The sequence below is a fragment of the Macaca nemestrina genome, chromosome 16 (genome assembly GCF_043159975.1).
Source record: "Macaca nemestrina isolate mMacNem1 chromosome 16, mMacNem.hap1, whole genome shotgun sequence".
NCBI classification, from domain to species: Eukaryota; Metazoa; Chordata; class Mammalia; order Primates; family Cercopithecidae; genus Macaca; species Macaca nemestrina.
The window spans coordinates 6686910-6708013 of record NC_092140.1 but is presented as its reverse complement, the minus strand read 5'-3'; the positions used below and the strand labels follow the sequence as shown (position 1 = coordinate 6708013).

Genomic DNA, 21104 nt, shown 5'->3' with positions numbered 1-21104 from the left:
GCATGTACTGCTAAACAATTCTAGCAATTTTATTAAGCAATACCTTTATTATTTTTGAATATTCTTAACAGACTGGAACAAAACATTTTTTTTCAAAACAAAATATGCATACTGTACGCATGTTGCAGGGTTAAGTATGATGCAGAGGTTAAAGTCTGTTTGAACAAAAACAAATGCCCGGGGAAATTTCATAGCTATAAAGTTAATAACTAAATTTTGTTCGCTAAGAGGACCTTTTCTATGGATTTCCTTCATCTCTCAGTCACACTGCAAACTTATCTGAAGTGCACTTCCCAAGTGTAGTTAGAGAATAGGAAGGAATGTAAAATGTTTTTTTTTTAATTATTTGTTTTGTTTGTTTGTTTGTTTTTTTTAAAAACAGCCCTTATTAACTCTTCCTTCCACTGATTCTACTGTAAACTCATAAAAGCCTTTTATAGAAAGCAAATTCATATACACTCAGCAGGTGAAATGTTCCCACAAAGAAAAAAAAATAGAGTGATCAGACCTCTTTTCCTCAACTACCTAGAGCATGTTAGAGTGATAAAGTTTTTGCACATTAATAAAAATGGCTGAACTATTTATTTTTTTAAAAAGAAGTTGTTCCTCTGTGATAATGCAGAATTGCATACACTGTATACCTGGAATAATTTTAAACCATATGTTAGGGAAATACTGGAATAAAATTGTATATATTCTGTATATTGCAGGTGTTTGAGCATTTCTAGTGTCTCTTCCACAACAATAAGGGAGGAAAAGAAGTCCAGATATGTGTCCGCAATCCCTTTGTTCCCTGTAATTACAATGGCCAAAATGTGCTCGTATATTACTGCAACAGAACTGAAATCACAATGAAAGCCCACCTCCATTGTCAAAGGAAAAAACTTCCTCACTCCCTGCATCCTGATTCTAGATAGCTGCTCCTGTCCAACTGGACCAGCAAGAAAGGGCTGGGCCACTTGGGGATGGGAACTGGAGCAATACAGTTCATGATATTTTTTTTTTAAATTTTTTTCCTTTTATTTAGTTTTCAACATAAAAATGTGTTAACTGTCTGATTCCACCTATTATGGAGAGCACTTGTTTGTTCAGCTAAAAAGGAACTCCTGCCAGGCCCCCTTGGCTCCGCTCTGGTTTGGGTTTGTGCAACAGGGGCTCAGAGGCCCACCAAGTGTGCACACCCGTTCACTGTGGTTACACAGACAGAAGCAAGCGGATGTTGTTTGCTTAGGGGACGAGAAGAGGGCGAGGGAAAGGAAAGGCCGGGAAGGGTATTGGTTCTGTGGGTAGAAGGGAGACTTAGGGATTTTTTTTATTTTTATTTTTTGTTGTTTTCTTTTTTTTGTCTTTTTTATTTTTTATTCTTTTTTTGTTGTTGTTTTTTGCTATACCATGAGGTCATAGCAATCATTCCTCTAATAGAAACTGACAGGACATGAAGACAGAACTATCTGATGAACACACACAATGACTAGAAATATAGAGAGATAGAGACAGTGAAAAGACTTAGTTTACCTCTGAGAAACCATCCCCCAAAATAAATCCTGCATTAACAAGTGCAAAAAATAAACAAACAAATAAACCCAAACCAAAACGAAAGCAAATAAAACCTCCAAACATTAAAACACAGTGTATAAAATGGTGTGAGAAATTTAAAGTCACTTTCCAGCCTTTTAGTCAATAAAAAGCTGTGGTTGTGTCCTTGTTTGGATTCAGGCCCATCTGTTTAAATTTTACCCTAAAGGCCTTGCAATAAGTAATTCGAGGGTAAAAGCACCCAGTTTCTGTTACATGAGACAGCAGTTGCCATTTTTCATGGCGGGCCAGCTGCTGCTGTGGTGACACTCGTCCTTCCGTTACTCCTCATTAGTTGAGTTTTCTTCCAGCGTGTTGATGCCTCCAAAGCTCAGTCCGGCTGTATTCTGTGCTGCCGAGGCTGTGAGCACTGTGTGTAAGAGAATCAGTACAAGAACACACAGCTTGAGTCTGCTGTTGCACAGTCTTGTTGCTGATGACACTGTGAGCGATGTCCTGTGACAGGAGTCACTTTTCTCTACGGTCCCTTTGGATGGGTTATTTGATTTTTCTTCTCTCCTGACGTCACAGCATTCTGGTTCATCATTGGTTAGAAAGGTTTCATAAAGCCCTGTAGGAAGAAGGAAGCAGAGTGTCAGCAGGAAGGAAATATATTTGCGACATAGTAGAGTGAAGCTGTTGCTTTAACATTCTAACCCACACAACCTTACAGGCAATTAGACTTTTTTTAAAGGAAAATCAAGTCAATACGATTGGATAAAGAGTCACCCATGGTCTCAAACCAGTATTGTTAGATTCCTCAAGTTGTTCTTTTATATTCCTGCCAGTCATACCATGAAAGTTCTGGGTTGTTGGGAATACAGAATAGAAGATTTCATTAAGTCAAAGTCAGAACTTGAGGTTCTGGATCAACCTGGAGATCAAGTACATGCAACCATCCTTTCTTCTTTAACAGGAATGTGACCAATTTATGCAATGCATAAACTGACATTAGCTAGTTATGCTGAGTGAAATAAGCAACAGATCATCATGTCATAGCTCTAGGAACCATGTTATCATCGTTTCCTCTCAGAAGCCTCATCAAGTCTTCTCTCTCCCTGTCTGGGAGAATGGGCAAAACCATCTATGTGTCCAATGGTGATCGGGTCATTTTGATTTATTTTCTAAACATTTCTCTTATTTTTCTCCATCTTCTCCATTTGCTTTCTATAGAAGTCTGCCTGAATTGAGGCTTCCTTATCTTTTGCTTGGACCATCACGAAGGAGTCTCTCTGCTGTTTATCTTCTCATTTGATCTGTCCTCCAATTGTGCCTATCAGGAATTGTCTGTCTCTGCTTCTCTTGTTCTCTCTTCACTTTATTCCTCCTTGCTGAAACTCTTCCTTCCCTTTTTCTCTTCTTCCTCTGATAACACACATTGTTATTTTAAAATTGACAGATGCACATTTTAAAACTTTGGAAGTAGTGAAAAGAATAAAACCACTGTGTATCTACAATCTTTCCAATCCGTTACCTTGCTGTATTACATAGAATATTTTTATGCAATGTATAAATCATTGTGTATTTTTTTTTTCTACTTGACTGAACCATTTATTCGTGGGTGTTAGAATGAACTTTCTAGACAAATTTTGTCATATTAATGTCATGCTTGAAAAACAAAAATGGGGATAATAGTAGAGTAGTTGTAAGGATTACATGAGATTTTTCATGTAATATGCTTGGTTCAGTGGCTAGCACATAGAAATAACATGAAAATTTGGGCTACTGTGAATAACAATAGTTATCAAAGGTATCTCATTGCTTCAACCTAAACAATAAAATCTAAAGGTCTCTCCTCTCTCTCCAGGCTCACTGCTCAATGTTCCCACATTCCTGAAGCACTGGCTCGTCCCAGAGCACCCAAGCCTGTATCACTAGCCAAGTCACTGTTTTTTTCTAAAATGTCCATCAATTCCTCTACATACTTCTCATTTATCTTCCAAATGTAGTTCAAGTGAAACTCCCTGTATGAAGCTTGTACTCATACCCCTGGGCTATTAGCATTTTGCTTAACCCTTAATTATAGCAATTATTGTTATTTTTCTTTTAATCACAATTGCTCATTTTAATTTCAATTTTCTTATCTGTCAATTTAAAAGCATAAACTATACATTCTTAGTTTTGCATTCTCATGTAGCAGAACGCCTGAACAAAATACTTAATGAGCATTTATTACATGAATAAACTCAGTATACCTATTTATTTAATTAAAAAGAATCTCAAATAATATACATTCAATCTTCGGTTTCTTTTAAAGAAATGAACAAGATATCCTTATAATGATGCTTACAATATTCATTTCTTCTTAGGCATTCAAAGGTAAACTTCACCTTCGCCTAGGTAGAATATAAAAAAAAAAAACTGAATTAATGAGGTCTTCAGCTCTGACATTTTTATTGTATGATATTTTCTTTTTTCATATAAGATATCTCAGTGGTAGACTAATCATTTATTGAAATATACGTTTCCAATACTACATACTATAACAAAAGGAGTTTACAATAAGATTATAAAAATAGAAATCTAGAAGTCCTTTAGATCAACATTTTAGAATGCTAATAATCAGAATATATTTAACAACGTTATGTAAATAAGAAGCTCTTCCAAAGTTGCTCAGAAACTGGTTTGCTGATTTACAACTAAAGTCATCGCAGAAAAAAAATAGAAGCAGTTCATTCAGGCCAATAAATGAACCCTTCTTTTTGTCTGGCACAATTAATATTCTTTCTTTTTTCTCTCCTGTCCATCTTTTAAACAAGTTTTTACTCAAACTTATGAATAACACATCTATATTAAGATAAAATAATTTCAGAGTATTTTACAAAATAACAAAAAATCCTCCACCTCCCACATCTCAAATTCTTCTTTCTCAAAGGCAAATATTTCCATATCTTTCAGCTGCTTTGTATTTAGCTCCTTTTCTGAGAATAACATGTTTTATGCTCTTCTTAATTTTTCATTTTTTAGCATTATCTATAGATTCCCCTCAGGAAATGTGGAGATAAAACATTTATTCTCCTCCTCCTTCCAGCAAATATGCTTCCCACCAAACCCTCACCCATTCCTCCATAAATAGTAACTTTGATACCTGCTGTTGCCTTTACAGTATTAGGATGACATAAATGTAATTCTTAGTTCAACCATGTAGTAAAGTCCAATTTTCTATCCCTGTACCGCTTCATTTTTTTTTCTACAGATAATACTTGTCTTGTTATGTTCCCTTTTCTAACTAATTCAACCCAAATGCATTGCCAGTTTTTTCATTTGCATCAGGTGTTCTATCAGTTCTTTTCTGAAGAAATATCTCTTGGAGCCTCCCACCGTCTGGACTGGTTGCCATCATGCCTGATGAGTTTCTACCACTCTGTGCATTGCAGTGCTGGATCCCCTGTTCCCTGTATCCTGTGCCTCATCCCCTTCTTTCTCCTTTTGGGGGTTTACAACCTCTAGTGCCTTCAGTAGGAAAAGCTCATGAGGTGAATTTCCAAGATGCCATATGCCTTAAAATGTGTTTATTCTACCTCACATTTAATTGATTATTTGGCTGGGTATGGAATTCTAATTTAGAAATGATCATTCTTCAGATTTATTCAATCACTGGTCCTATGTTTGGCTGTTGGACCTTCAGAACTTGTCCTTTAATTTTCTTACCTCTGCTGTTAATATTTCATATTACTTCATCCCTTAACTCTAGTTTCAGGAGAATTTGGTGAGTTTTCACGGGACATAATTTCACTGAATTTTGCTTTTTTCCCTGGGACTAAGTTCCAAGAGTTCCTTCGTGTTATCTGAATGTTGCTTTTTGAAGCAACTGTTCTTATTTTGTGGTGACCATGTTGATGTTTTTTTCACTCTGAGATATCTGAGATATTTGGGGTACCCTTATTTGTTGTGTTTCATTCCATCTCTGAATAAATTCCCTCCATTTTCTCTGTGTTGCCACCTTTTGTGTTTGTTTGTCTCTTGTTCTTCTCATGGAAACACCATGCATTTCTAGTTGTCTGCACAAAATGAAAAGGACAGGAAGTCTGGGCACCTAAGGAGGACTGTGGCCGGTGAGCCGCACTGTGAGATGACATGCCTGAACGGTTAGGATGGAGAAACTTTTTTATTTTATTTTATTTTATTTTTTGAGATGGAGTCTCTCTCTGTTGCCGCGCTAGAATGCAGTGGCGCCATCTTGGCTCACTGCAACTTCCGCCTCCCGGGTTCAAGTGATTCTCCTGCCTCAGCATCCGGAGTAGGTGGGACCACAGGCTCCCACCAATATGCCTGGATAATTTTTTTGTATTTTTAGTAGAGATAGGGTTTCACCATGTTGGCCAGGATGGTCTAGATCTCTTCACCTGGTGATCTACCACCTTGGCCTCCCAAAGTGCTGGGATTACAGGCGGGTGCCACCGTGCCTGGCCAGCATGGAGAAACTTTTAAAATTCTGTCTTTAGGTTGATCAGACTCCCCAGAAAAGTCTATCCAATATCCATCCAGGAAGCAGAAGGCCAGGGAGCAGGAGGGAGCAGCAAGATGGGGCTAGGGGAGTCTCAGCTTCAGGGTGGGGGTGTGCATTGGATCCTGGTGGTCAGGGTGGTCCCCTGCCCTGAACTCCTCCTACTGTTGCTCATACCAACAACCTTTTCTATGTCACCTCAAAGAGAAAAAGTTTCCTCCAGAAAGAAATATGCCCCCAGTCTCTGGGATGGGAATACGGAATGGGATTTGGGGACCTGACTGCCTCTTAAAACTGACTTCCACTCAGTCTTCCTTATTTTGCCTTTTCTTCCATTGCATCTCGTGTTGTCAATCCCTGAGTCTGGATGTAAATCGGACTGACTCTGTTTCCTCTCTGTTGCTTCATATTACTTTTCCTAAGTTTCAGCAAATCTGTTAGTATGTATCGACTTTCTAATTTCTAAGAGGTTTTAATTATTATCTCCTTACCTATTCTTCGATTCTTTTGGATTTAAGCCATAAAACAATCTTTTTGGTTGGGACTGCCTAGAAAATTTTCCAGCTCTTTTTTCTACATCATTCTTCTCTGCCTTGAATTCTGACAGATGCCTTTTTCTCTGTCAAATGCATTTCTGAGTACGCAAGGACATGCAGCCTTCTAAGGCCATTATTTCTTTGACTTACATAGAGTCACTGGGTCACTTAAGCAGATCAATGACCTCCTTGGGACCTGGGGGCACAGACTCCTCCTGTTCGGAGTGCTATCTACAGAGGGTTTCACCCTGCATGCCTCCCAGACACTGCCGTTGGTTGAAGTCAGCAGCCTTGACCTATTTCTCAGGCCCTGGGCAGCCTCCAAACAAGGGAGGGGTCCCAAGGCTGGGCCCACTTGACTGAAGTCAAGACATCTCTCAAGGGCCATCCCAGCTTCAGATTTTTTCCCTCTACCAAATTTCTCCTTCTTCACCCCATCATAGATAGCATGCCTGAGAGTTCTCCTCCAAAAACCACCTGCACACAGATAACCTGCTGGGGCAAATCTCCTAGGAAATTTTCCACCTACCTACAGAAACGACTTTTTCCTCAGCATTGAAGAAACTATAAAAACATATTTCCAAGTAAAAATAATTTCTCAAACAAGAACCTCCTTGCACAAACAAGTACAATTGCACAAATTAGCATTAGGAAAAAACAAAAGCAAATTTTCTGGGTAGTGAAATGTTGTTCTGATACATTTTGCTTATAAGCTGTTCTATTTGAAATCTCTAGTGAATCAGTTTGACATTACAGTACCAACCTCACAGAGATTTTTTCTTTTTGAGAATTAAATAATACACATAAATTGTTTAGAACAGTGCATGGCAGGTAAGAAAATCTCACATAATATTAATGACTCATGTTGTAAGTAGAGATAAATAGTAAAATCAGAATTTATTATCAGGGGAATTCCTACCTAGAGGAATCAGACAAGAGAAAGAAGGGCATCCAGTTTGACTTATTGGAAAATAATAAGTCAAATTATTCTTTGTTGCAGATGATATGATTTTGTTTTTAAATTTATTTAAATTTATTTTTATTTTTCTTATATTAATTATCATCCAGCCCCAAATGTCACAATTTTATATATGGGAAAAACTAAAAACTCCACCAAAAAACTGCTAGAACTAATAAACAAATTCAGTAAAGTTACAGGATACAAAATCGACATACAAAATTCAGTAACATTTCTATATGTCATCAGTGAACAATCTGAAAAAGAAATCAAGAAAGTAATCCCATGTATGATAGTTACAAATAAAATACCTACGAATTAACCAAAAAAGTGAAAGATCTCTACAGTAAAAACTATGCAACACTGATGAAAGAAATTAAAGAGGACACAAAAAAATGGAAAGATATTCCATGTTCATGGATTGGAAGAATCAGTATTGTTAAAATGTCCATGCTACCCAAAGCAAGCTACAGATTCAATGCAATCCCTGTAAAAAATATTAGGTTGGTGCAACAGTAATTGCAGTAATACCAATAATGTTCTTCACAGAAATAAAACAAATAATTCTAATATTTATATGGAAACACAAAAGGCCCAGAATAGCCAAAGTTATCTTTAGCAAAAGGAACAAAACTAGAGGAATAACATTATCTGACTTCAAATTGTACTGCAGAGGTACAGTAACCAAAATAGCATGATATTAACATAAAAACAGACACATAGACCAATGGAACAGAATAGAGAACCCAGAAACAAATCCATACATCTACAGTGGAGTCATTTTTGACAAAGGTGGCAAGTACATAAGTTGGGGGAAAGGACAGTCTCTTAAATAAATGGTGCCAGGAAAACCAGATATCCATATGCAGAAGAATGAAACTAGACTCCTATTTCTTACCATATACGAAAATGAAATCAAAGTGATTTAAAGACTTAAGGGGCCAGGTGCTGTGGCTCACACCTGTAACCCTAGCACTTTGGGAGTCAAAGGCAGATGGATCACTTGAGGCCAGGAGTGTCAGACCACCCTGGCCAACATGGTGAAACCTCATCTCTACTAAAAATGCAAAAATTAGCTGGGCATGGTGGCACAAGCTTGTAATCCCAGCTACTGGGGAGGCTGAGGCAGGAGAACCGCTTGAACCCAGGAGGCAGAGGTTGCAGTGAGTCGAGATTGTGCCACTGCACTCCAGCCTGGGCAACAGAGCAAGACTGTCTCAAAAAAAAAAAAAAAAAAAAAAAAGACTTAAAGACTTAAATCTAAGATCTCAAACTATGAAATTACTAAAAGAAAACACTGGGGAAAGTCTCCAGGATGTTGCTCTAGTCAGCAATTTCTTGAGTAATACCCTGCAAGCACAGGCAACCAAAGCAAAAATGGACAAATGGGATCATACCAAGTTAAAACGTTTCTGCATGGCAAAGAAAATAATCAACAAAATGAAGAGACAGCCCGCAGAATGGAAGAACAAATTTGAAAAATACTCATTTGGGGCCGGGCGCGGTGGCTCAAGCCTGTAATCCCAGCACTTTGGGAGGCCGAGACGGGCGGATCACTAGGTCAGGAGATCGAGACCATCCTGGCTAACACGGTGAAACCCCGTCTCTACTAAAAATATAAAAAATTAGCAGGGCGAGGTGGGGGGCGCCTGTAGTCCCAACTACTCGGGAGGCTGAGGCAGGAGAATGGCGTGAACCCGGGAGGCGGAGCTTGCAGTGAGCTGAGATCCGGCCATTGCACTCCAGCCTGAGCGGCAGAGCGAGAGTCCGTCTCAAAAAAAAAAAAAAAAAAAAAAAAAAAAAAAAAAAAAGAAAAGAAAAATACTCATTTGGAAAGGGCTTAATAAGCAGAATATATAAGGGGCTGAGACAATTCCATAGGAAAAAATCTAATAATTCAATTTAAAAATTGGCAAAAAATCTGAATAGACATTTCTCAAAAGTAGACATACAAAAGGCAAAGAGGTATATAAAAAAGTGCTCAACACAGTTGATCATCAGAGGAATGCAAATCAAAGCTGCAGTGAAATATCATCTCACCACAGTTAAAATGGCTTTTACCCAAAAGACAGGCAATAACAAATGCTGGTGAGGTTGTGGGGAAAAGGGAACACTGTTCATGGGAATGAAAAGTAGTACAGTCCCTATGGAGAAAAGTATGGAGGTTCCTCAGAAAACTAAAAATAGGCCAGGCACGGTGGCTAACGCCTGTAATCCCAGCAGTTTAGGAGGTCAAGGTGGGTGGATCACGAGGTCAGGAGATTGAGACCACCCTGGTTAACACAGAAAAACCCCTTCTCTACTAAAAATACAAAAAAAAAAAAAAAAAGCCGGACGTAGTGGCGGGCGCCTGTAGTCCCAGCTACTCGGGAGGCTGACGCAGGAGAATGGCGTGAACCCGGAGCTTGCAGTGAGCCTAGATCGCGCCACAGCACTCCAGCCTGGGCGACAGAGCGAGACTCCGTCTCAAAAAAAAAAAAAAAAGGGAGATCCTGGTCATTTACAACACAGATGGAACTGGAGGTCATTATGTTAAGTGAAATTAGCCAAGCACAGAAAGACAAACTTTGTATGTTCTTGCCTATTTGTGAGAGCTAAAAAATTAAAACGAACTCATGGAGATAAAAAATAGAATAATGGTTACTATAGGCTGGGAAGGGTAGTGGGGGGTTGGTAGTGGGATGGCTAATGGGTGCAAAAATATAGTTAGATAGAATGAATAAGATCTAGTATTTGTTAGTACAACAGGGTAACTATAGTCAACAATGATGTATTGTACAGTTTAATCTGACTAAAAGAGTATAATTGGATTGTTTGTAACATAAAGAATCAATGCTTGAGGGGGCGGGTACCCCATTTACCCTGATGTGTTTATTACACATCGCATGCCTGTATCAAGATATATCAATAATGTTACAACTATTATGTACCCACAAAAATTAAAAATGTTTTGAAAATTAAAAAAATATCACAGCAGAAAAGTATTTTCTGAGTTCCGGAGGCTGGAAGTCTGAGATCCAGGTGTGGGCAGGGCTATGCTCCCTCTGGGGCTCAAGGGGAGGATCCTTCCTGGGCCCTTCCCAGTCACTGTTAGCTGCCAGCCGTCCCTAGAGCTTCTTGGCTGTCAGGCATCACTCTAACTGCTGCTTCTGTCCCCACGTGGCCTTTCCTGTGTGTCTCGGTGTCTTTGCAGTTCTTATAAGACACCAGCATATTGGATCCCAGGCCCACTGCAATCTAGTATGGTCTCATTTCAACTTAATAAATTACATTTACAAAGACCCTATTTTCAAATAAGCTCATATTTTAAGGATACCCCATTTAGCCTGATGAGATTATTATCCATTGTATGCCTGTATCAAAATATCTCCTGTACCCCATACATATATACACCTACTATGTATCCACCAAACTTAAAAATTAAAAATAAAATAAAATATAGAAAAGAATTTATTAGGAGGGGCTTTAAAGATCCTCTATTTTAAATTATTATTTTTATTTTCCAACTAGTCAAAGCCACTTACCAAAAAGTCCTTATTTTTCACAGCTCAAAACAATTACTCAAGTATAGTCATTACGAATACTAATTAAGCATAAGAAAGTCAATAAAGTTCCTTTATTCTAAGGAGATCTTAAGGAATCTAAGGAATAAATATTTTCCTTATATCTAAGGAATAAATATTTTCTAAGGAAATCCTTAGAATAAAACATGGCATTATTTAAGTACGATCTTTATCGCAGTAATTTACATTTTGACATAGAGTCCAAGAATAATATGAGACAAATTTTTCAAATGTTTAAACTAGTAATGAACTTTAAAAAAAAAATCTGACTGCTGAAGCTTAGAAAACATTAACATAGTCTTTTTCATCTGAAAGAAGAAACTACTGCAATTTGTTTTCTCAATGTTTTTTATTAATGTGAACATGCAGATATACACACACACACACACAACCTGCATGTAATTTGTGAATCTCATATATAAAAATATATTTAAAGTGAAATTGTAGCTACGTTGCTGTACTTTGACTTTCCAGTATTTATTTTACATCTGGCATGTTTATCATCAAGTGAGATTATATAAAAATATATGTAGTTATAGTTTTAGAAAGAGGAATTTTTAAGTATTTTAACCCTCTAAGATAGTTTATATGGCGTGAAATTTATAAAGCATTGTGGATAATGTTTCCTAAAGGTAATTTTCATACCTTTTCAATTTCTTTCATGTTTATTAATCTGTCATGGTTACTTTGCATCAATTTTGATAGTTCATATTTCTCTAAAAATAGCTTGTATATAGGATTAGATTTGTTATTATAGACTTGTGTATAATATTGTCTCATTTTATTTATTTTTTAATTTTCTAAAATTTTTTTGTTATTATTATACTTTAAGTTCTAGGGTACATGTGCATAATGTGCAGGTTTGTTACATATGTATACTTGTGCCATGTTGGTGTGCTGCACCCATCAACTGGTCAGCACCCATCAACTCATCATTTACATCAGGTATAACTCCCAATGCAATCCCTCCTCCCTCCCCCCTCCCCATGATAGGCCCTGGTGTGTGATGTTCCCCTTCCCAAGTCCAAGTGATCTCATTGTTCAGTTCCCACCTATGAGTGAGAACATGCGGCGCTTGGTTTTCTGTTCTTGCAATAGTTTGCTGAGAATGATGGTTTACAGCTGCATCCATGTCCCAACAAAGGACACAAACTCATCCTTTTTTATGGCTGCGTAGTATTCCATGGTGTATATGTGCCACGTTTTCTTAATCCAGTCTGTCACTGATGGACATTTGGGTTGATTCCAAGTCTTTGCTATTGTGAATAGTGCCGCAATAAACATACGTGTGCATGTGTCTTGATAGCAGCATGATTTATAATCCTTTGGGTATATACCCAGTAATGGGATGGCTGGGTCAAATGGCATTTCTAGTTCTAGATCCTTGAGGAATTGCCACACTGTCTTCCACAATGATTGGACTAGTTTACAGTCCCACCAACAGCGTAAAAGTGTTCCTATTTCTCCACATCCTCTCCAGCACCTGTTGTTTCCTGACTTTTTAATGATTGCCATTCTAACTGGTGTGAGATGGTGTCTCATTGTGGTTTTGATTTGCATTTCTCTGATGGCCAGTGATGATGAGCATTTTTTCATGTGTCTGTTGGCTGTATGAATGTCTTCTTTTGAGGAATGTCTTCTTTTGGGAAATGTCTGTTCATATCCTTTGCCCACTTTTTGATGGGGTTGTTTGTTTTTTTCTTGTAAATTTGTTTGAGTTCTTTGTAGGTTCTGGATATTAGCCCTTTGTCAGATGAGTAGATTGCAAAAATGTTCTCCCATTCTGTAGGTTACCTGTTCACTCTGATGGTAGTTTCTTTTGCTGTGCAGAAGCTCTTTAGTTTAACTAGATCCCATTTGTCAATTTTGGCTTTTGTTGCCATTGCTTTTGGTGTTTTAGACATGAAGTCTTTGCCCATGCCTATGTCCTGAATGGTATTACCTAGGTTTTCTTCTAGGGTTTTTATGGTATTAGGTCTAACATTTAAGTCTCTAATCCATCTTGAATTAATTTTTGTATAAGGAGTAAGGAAAGGATCCAGTTTCAGCTTTCTACTTATGGCTAGCCAATTTTCCCAGCACCATTTATTAAATAGGGAATCCTTTCTCCATTATCTTGTTTTTCTCAGGTTTGTCAAAGATCAGATGGCTGTAGATGTGTGGTATTATTTCTGAGGACTCTGTTCTGTTCCATTGGTCTATATCTCTGTTTTGGTACCAGTACCATGCTGTTTTGGTTACTGTAGCCTTGTAGTATAGTTTGAAGTCAGGTAGCGTGATGCCTCCAGCTTTGTTCTTTTGACTTAGGATTGTCTTGGCAATGCGGGCTCTTTTTTGGTTCCATATGAACTTCAAAGCAGTTTTTTCCAATTCTGTGAAGAAACTCATTGGTAGCTTGATGGGGATGGCACTGAATGTATAAATTACCTTGGGCAGTATGGCCATTTTCACGATATTGATTCTTCCTATCCATGAGCATGGTATGTCCTTCCATTTGTTTGTGTCCTCTTTTATTTCACTGAGCAGTGGTTTGTAGTTCTCCTTGAAGAGGTCCTTTACATCCCTTGTAAGTTGTATTCCTAGGTATTTTATTCTCTTTGAAGCAATTGTGAATGGAAGTTCATTCATGATTTGGCTCTCTGTTTGTCTGTTACTGGTGTATAAGAATGCTTGTGATTTTTGCACATTAATTTTGTATCCTGAGACTTTGCTGAAGTTTCTTATCAGCTTAAGGAGATTTTGGGCTGAGACAATGGGGTTTCTAAATATACAATCATGTCATCTGCAAACAGGGACAATTTGACTTCTTCTTTTCCTAACTGGATACCCTTTATTTCTTTCTCTTGTCTGATTGCCCTAGCCAGAACTTCCAACACTATGTTGAATAGGAATGGTGAGAGAGGGCATCCCTGTCTTGCACCAGTTTTCAAAGGGAATTTTTCCAGTTTTTGCCCATTCAGTATGATATTGGCTGTGGGTTTGTCATAAATAGCTCTTATTATTTTGAGATACGTTCCATCAATACTGAATTTATTGAGCGTCTTTAGCATGAAGGGCTGTTGAATTTTGTCACAGGCCTTTTCTGCATCTATTGAGATAATCATGTGGTTTTTGTCTTTGGTTCTGTTTATATGCTGGATTACATTGATTGATTTGCATATGTTGAACCAGCCTTGCATCCCAGGGATGAAGCCCACTTGATCATGGTGGATAAGCTTTTTGATGTGCTGCTGGATCCGGTATGCCAGTATTTTACTGAGGATTTTTGCATCGATGTTCATCAGGGATATTGGTCTAAAATTCTCTTTTTTTGTTGTGTCTCTGCCAGGCTTTGGTATCAGGATGATGTTGGCCTCATAAAATGAGTTAGGGAGGATTCCCTCTTTTTCTATTGATTGGAATAGTTTCAGAAGGAATGGTACCAGCTCCTCCTTGTACCTCTGGTAGAATTCAGCTGTGAATCCATCTGGTCCTGGACTTTTTTTGGTTGGTAGGCTATTAATTATTGCCTCAATTTCAGAGCCTGCTGTTGGTCTATACAGGGATTCAGCTTCTTCCTGCTTTAGTCTTGGGAGAGTGTAAGTGTCCAGGAAATTACCCATTTCTTCTAGATTTTCTAGTTTATTTGCGTAGAGGTGTTTATAGTATTCTCTGCTGATAGTTTGTTTTTCTGTGGGGTCGGTGGTGATCTCCCCTTTATCATTATTTATTACGTTTATTTGATTCTTCTCTCTTTTCTTCTTCATTAGTCTTGCTAGCAGTCTATCAATTTTGTTGATCTTTTCAAAAAACCAACTCCTGGATTCATTGATTTTTTGGAGGGTTTTTTGTGTCTCTATCTCCTTCAGTTCTGCTCTGATCTTAATTATTTCTTGCCTTCTGCTAGCTTTTGAGTGTGTTTGCTCTTGCTTCTCTAGTTCTTTTAATTGTGATGTTAGAGTGTCAATTTTAGATCTTTCCAGCTTTCTCTTGTGGGCATTTAGTGCTATAAATTTCCCTCTACATACTGCTTTAAATGTGTCCCAGAGATTCTGGTATGTTGTATCTTTGTTCTCATTGGTTTCAAAGAACATCTTGATGTCTGCCTTCATTTCGTTATTTACCCAGTAGTCATTCAGGAGCAGGTTATTCAGTTTCCATGTAGCTGAGCGGTTTTGATTGAGTTTCTTAGTCCTGAGTTCTAGTTTGATTGCACTGTGGTCTGAGAGACAGTTTGTTATAATTTCTGTTCTTGTTCTGTTCTTGTACATTTGCTGAGGAGTGCTTTACTTCCAATTCTGTGGTCAGTTTTGGAATAAGTGTGATGTGGTGCTGAGAAGAATGTATATTCTGTTGATTTGGGGTGGAGAGTTCTAAGATGTCTATTAGGTCTTCTTGCTGCAGAGATGAGTTCAATTCCTGGATATCCTTGTTAACTTTCTGTCTCATTGATCTGTCTAATGTTGACAGTGGGGTGTTGAAGTCTCCCATTATTATTGTATGGGAGTCTAAGTCTCTTTGTAAGTCTCTAAGGACTTGCTTTATGAATCTGGGTGCTCCTGTATTGGGTGCATATATATTTAGGATCGTTAGCTCTTCCTGTTGAATTGATCCCTTTACCATTATGTAATGGCCTTCTTTGTCTCTTTTGATCTTTGATGGTTGAAAGTCTGTTTTATCAGAGACTAGTATTGCAACCCCTGCTTTTTTTTGTTCTCCATTTGTTTGGTAGATCTTCCTCCATCCCTTTATTTTGAGCCTATGTATGTCTCTGCATGTGAGATGGGTCTCCTGAATACAGCAAACTGATGGGTCTTGACTCTTTATCCAGTTTGCCAGTCTGTGTCTTTTAATTGGACCATTTAGTCCATTTACATTTAAGGGTAGTATTGTTATGTGTGAACTTGATCCTGCCATTATGATATTAACTGGTTATTTTGCTCATTAGTTGATGCAGTTTCTTCCTAGCCTCGATGGTCTTTACATTTTGGCATGTTTTGGCAATGGCTGGTACCGGTTTTTCCTTTCCATGTTTAGTGCTTCCTTCAGGGTCTCTTGTAAGGCAGGCCTGGTGGTGACAAAATCTCTCAGCATTTGCTTATCTGTAAAGGATTTTATTTCTCCTTCATTTATGAAACTTAGTTTGGCTGGATATGAAATTCTGGGTTGAAAATTCTTTTCTTTAAGAATGTTGAATATTGGCCCCCACTATCTTCTGGCTTGGAGAGTTTCTGCCGAGAGATGTGCTGTTAGTCTGATGGGCTTCCCTTTGTGGGTATCCCGACGTTTCTCTGTGGCTGCCCTTAAGATGTTTTCCTTCATTTCAACTTTGGTGAATCTGGCAATTATGTGTCTTGGAGTTGCTCTTCTCGAGGAGTATCTTTGTGGCATTCTCTGTATTTCCTGAATTTGAATGTTGGCCTGCCATACTAGGTTGGGGAAAGTTCTCCTGGATGATATCCTGAAGAGTGTTTTCCAACTTGGTTCCATATTCCCCCTCACTTTCAGGCACCCCAATCAGACGTAGATTTGGTCTTTTTACATAATCCCATACTTCTTGCAGGCTTTGTTCATTTCTTTTTCTTCTTTTTTCTTTAGATTTCTCTTCTCACTTCATTTCATTCATTTGATCCTCAATCGCTGCTACTCTTTCTTCCAGTTGATCGAGTCTGTTACTGAAGCTTGTGCATTTGTCACGTATGTCTCGTGTCATGGTTTTCATCTCTGTCAGTTCATTTATGGCCTTCTCTGCATTAATTATTCTAGTTATCAATTCTTCCACTCTTTTTTCAAGATTTTTAGTTTCTTTTCGCTGGGTATGGAATTCCTCCTTTAGCTCTGAGAAGTTTGATGGACTGAAGCCTTCTTCTCTCATCTCATCAAAGACATTCTCCGTCCAGCTTTGATCCATTGCTGGCGATGAGCTGCGTTCCTTTGCAGGGGGAGATGCGCTCTGATTTTTTGGATTTCCAGCTTTTCTGCCCTGCTTTTTCCCCATCTTTGTGGTTTTATCTGCCTCTGGTCTTTGATGATGGTGACGTACTGATGGGGTTTTGGTGTGGGTGTCCTTCCTGTTTGTTAGCTTTCCTTCTAACAGTCAGGACCCTCAGCTGTAGGTCTGTTGGAGATTGCTTGAGGTCCACTCCAGACTCTGTTTGCCTGGGTATCAGCAGCAGAGGCTGCAGAAGATAGAATATTGCTGAACAGCAAGTGTACCTGTCTGATTCTTGCTTTGGAAGCTTCCTCTCAGGGGTGTACTCCACCATGTGAGTTGTGGGGTGTCGGTCTGCCCCTAGTGGGAGATGTCTCCCAGTTACAGTACTCAGGGGTCAGGGACCCACTTGAGCAGGCAGTCTGTCCGTTCTCAGATCTCAACCTCCATGTTGGGAGATCCACTGCTCTCTTCAAAGCTGTCATACAGAGTCGTTTGCATCTGCAGAGGTTTCTGCTGCTTTTTGTTGTTGTTTAGCTGTGCCCTGTCCCCAGAGGTGGAGTCTACAGAGACAGGCCTCCTTGAGCTGCTGTGAGCTCCACCCAGGTCCGAGCTTCCCAGTGGCTTTGTTTACCTACTTAAGCCTCAGCAGTGGTGGGCACCCTTCCCCCAGCCTCGCTGCTGCCTTGCTTTTAGATCTCAGACTGCTGTGCTAGCAGTGAGGGAGGCTCCGTGGGCGTGGGACCCTCCTGGCCAGGTGTGGGCTATAATCTGCTGGTGTGCCCATTTGCTAAGACCCTTGGTAAAGCACAGTATTGGGGTGGGAGTTACCCGATTTTCCAGGTGTTGTGTGTCTCAGTTCCCCTGGCTAGGAAAATGGATTCTCTTCCCCCTTGCACTTCCCATGTGAGGCGATGCCTCGCCCTGCTTCAGCTCTTGCTGGTCGGGCTGCAGCAGCTGACCAGCACTGATTGTCCGGCACTCCCTAGTGAGATGAACCCAGTACCTCAGTTGAAAATGCAGAAATCACCTGTCTTCTGTGTCACTCACGCTGGGAGCTAGAGACTGGAGCTGTTCCTATTCGGCCATCTTGCTCTGCTCCTCCGCAAGTCTGTTGTTTCATTTTAAAACCCTTAATTTGTCTAGATTTTCTTCTTCATTGTTAACATTTTGTTTCTATTTTATCTCTATTTTCATCCTTGATTAGACTGGAAAGGTTTCTTAGTTTTATTTGTATTATCAAAGATGCAGCTCTTGAATACATCAGTACTTATTCTGTTTGTTAGTGCATTGGTATATTTATGTTAATTCTTCATATTTTGTTTAATTTGTTTTTTCTCTTATCTTTGTAACAATATTGAATTGAATGTCCTTTACTCAGTTAAATTGAGTAAAATATTCTTTAAAACACTTACTGCTCTAAATTTATTCTTAAAAATAAAACACTACTCGAAATTCTTAAAAATAAAACACTGCTCTAAATTTCCATTTGATAATAACTTTAGTCAATTCTCTTATGTACATATTTTGTAATTGCACTTTATATTATCTTTTGTACTTAAATTACTTGAGTGGTTTTTTGCTGTGTTTTGTTTTAGTTTTATTTGTTTGATACATTTTATAGAGCACTTTTATAACTTATTTTTCATATTAAGTTCAACAATGTGACCTTTAGAAAGTTTTTTCAATTGTTTTCCTTGTGTCTTACTATATAGACTTTTTTTTGCAAATGTTAGCATTAATTGCTATTTTAATGTGTTTTCCCTATTTAAAAGTCATCAAATGAGACATATATCTTTTACAAATGTTTCTAATTATTTTGCTTTAAATATTTTGTTATTATGTCTATAGGCACAGAAAGTTCATAAACACATTTCACTAGACATTCATCACTAAACTAAGAAAAATATGACATTCTTTGTCGGTATAAAGTGCAACTTTCTGGTTTATATTTGTTGAGGTTTTTGTTGTTGTTTTATTGTGATTTTGAGTGTATTTTGTTTGACTTTCAAGTAATCTCTATACATATTAGCACGCTTGTCTGATATATCTTTGTCCATTATTTTAATTTTCTTACTTTTTTCCATAATTTTTCTTTATACTTTTCTCTGTATTGCATTCTTCATCTAAGAGTTTCACAGTGATTGAAAAGGAGAACTTAATTCGCTTGCTGTTACTGTCAGCACTGTAGTGCTTGGCCCTGCTTTCATCATCATCTAATAACATTTTTAAATATCTGAAAATGCTTCTTTACCATTCCTTTTGTTTTCTGTCATTTGCAATATGATCACATTTATTTATTTATTTATTTATTTATTTATTTATTTATTTATGCTATGTGCGTTTGTGTGTGTGTGTGTGTGTGTTGGTTTGTTTTGAGACAGGGTCTGGCTCTGTCACCCAGGCTGGAGTGCAGTGGCATGATCTTGGCTCACACTGGAGCCTTTAGCTTCCAGACTCAAGTGATCCTCCTGCCTCATTCTCTCTCAAGTAGCTGGGCCTACAGCTGAATGCCACCATGCCTGGCTAATTTTGTACTTTTTGTAGAAGTGGGGTCTGTGTTGCCCAGGCTGGTCTCAAACTCCTGGGCACAAGTGATCTGCCCACCTTGGCCTCACAAAGTGCTGGGATTACAGGTATGAGTCACCACACTTGGCCTTATGTGACCGTATTTAAATGCATATTTTTTCATAATTTGTGAAATTCATGCTGTTATTAATTATAACTTATCCTTTAAAACATCATACACACTTGAAACCTATATTTGTCTAATTAATGAAGCTCATTAATGAGAAAATTGACAAAGTTTTACTTCAACAAATTCCTCACCATTTTTTGGCTACAATCAGATGTTTCAAACCTATTTATTTTCAAATTACTAACATTTCATATATTCCCTCCATCCCATTTTGTTTTATTTCTGTCTTATTTGGAGGTGATTTGGTTGTATTGAACAGAAATTCACTGGAGCTAATTTAGGCAAACAAAATAAAAACAGGTGATGGCAGGAATATTAGAAACATTCAAGTCTATTTTATGAAATCCAAGGGCAGAGTTATTTTTGCTCCAACATGAAGAGCAAAATTAAGGTATTGTATGGCCAGGAGAAGGGAGTGCTCCACCTGGGTGGAGAGGCATGATTCATCCCTGCTTCCTGCCATTTGCCTCCCTCGCCATCTCCCGCTTGGCAGGCAAGGCCTTGCTGCTTTCCGTCCATATGCGCCATACATCAGGAATGACTGGAATTGCTGGGTCCTGGCGACACACCCCTGGGGAAACAAATCCAGTTGGCTTGTTTCTCTTGTTCATGCCAGTCCAACCTTCCATGCCAGGGAGGGATTCTCACAGCTGGCAGTGCACACGTTAGTCTACTCTCTTTGAAAGAGAAATCTGAACATTAAAAAGTTAGGAAACAACAGATGCTGGAGAGGATGTGGAGAAATAGAACACTTTTACACTGTTGGCGGGAATGTAAATTAGTTCAACCATTCTGAAAGATAGTGCGGCTATTCCTTAAGGAACTAGAACTAGAAATACCACTGGACTCAGCAATCCCATTACTGGGTGTATACCCAAAGGATCATAAATCATTCTACTATAAAGACACATGCACATGTATGTTTATTGCGGCACTGTTCACAATAGCAAAGATGTGGAACCAACCCAAATGCCCATCAGTGATAGCCTGGATAAAGAAAGGTGGCACATGTACACCATGGAATACTATGCAGCCATAAAGAAGGATGAGCTCATGTCCTTTGCAGGGACATGGATGAAGCTGGAAACCATCATTCTCAGTAAACTAACACAGGAACAGAAAACCAAACATTGCATGTTCTCACTCATAAGTGGAAGTTGAACAATGAGAACACATGGACACAGGGAGGGGAGCATCACACACCAGGGCCTGTCAGGGCGAGGGGGGCTGGAGGAGGGATAGCATTAGGAGAAATACCTAATGTAGTTGATGGGTGCAGCAAGCCATCATGGCTCGTGTATATCTATGTAACAAACCTTCACGTTCTGCACACATACCCCAGAACTTAGAAGTGTAATTAAAAAAAAAAAAGAGAAATCTGACATCTGCATTTTTCTTCTCAAAGATATTTTTCCC

At 38.5% G+C, this 21104-nt stretch overlaps 1 protein-coding gene across 2 annotated transcripts in view; it reads right to left on the bottom strand.

The window, feature by feature from the left end:
• Window positions 1-995: 995 nt before the first annotated feature.
• The window catches only part of NALF1 (NALCN channel auxiliary factor 1), a 708506-nt gene continuing 688397 nt past the window's right edge, over window positions 996-21104 (bottom strand). The window contains exons 3-4 of one of the 2 annotated variants that reach the window (XM_011747616.3): window positions 3866-3911; window positions 2020-2146 (exon numbers count right to left, since the gene is read on the bottom strand). In XM_011747616.3, coding sequence (XP_011745918.1) covers window positions 3889-3911 — 23 coding nt within the window. In that variant the 3' untranslated portion in view covers window positions 2020-2146; window positions 3866-3888. Of the gene's footprint in view, window positions 2147-3865; window positions 3912-21104 lie in introns of both variants that reach the window. The other variant, XM_011747615.3, reaches the window with a different exon arrangement.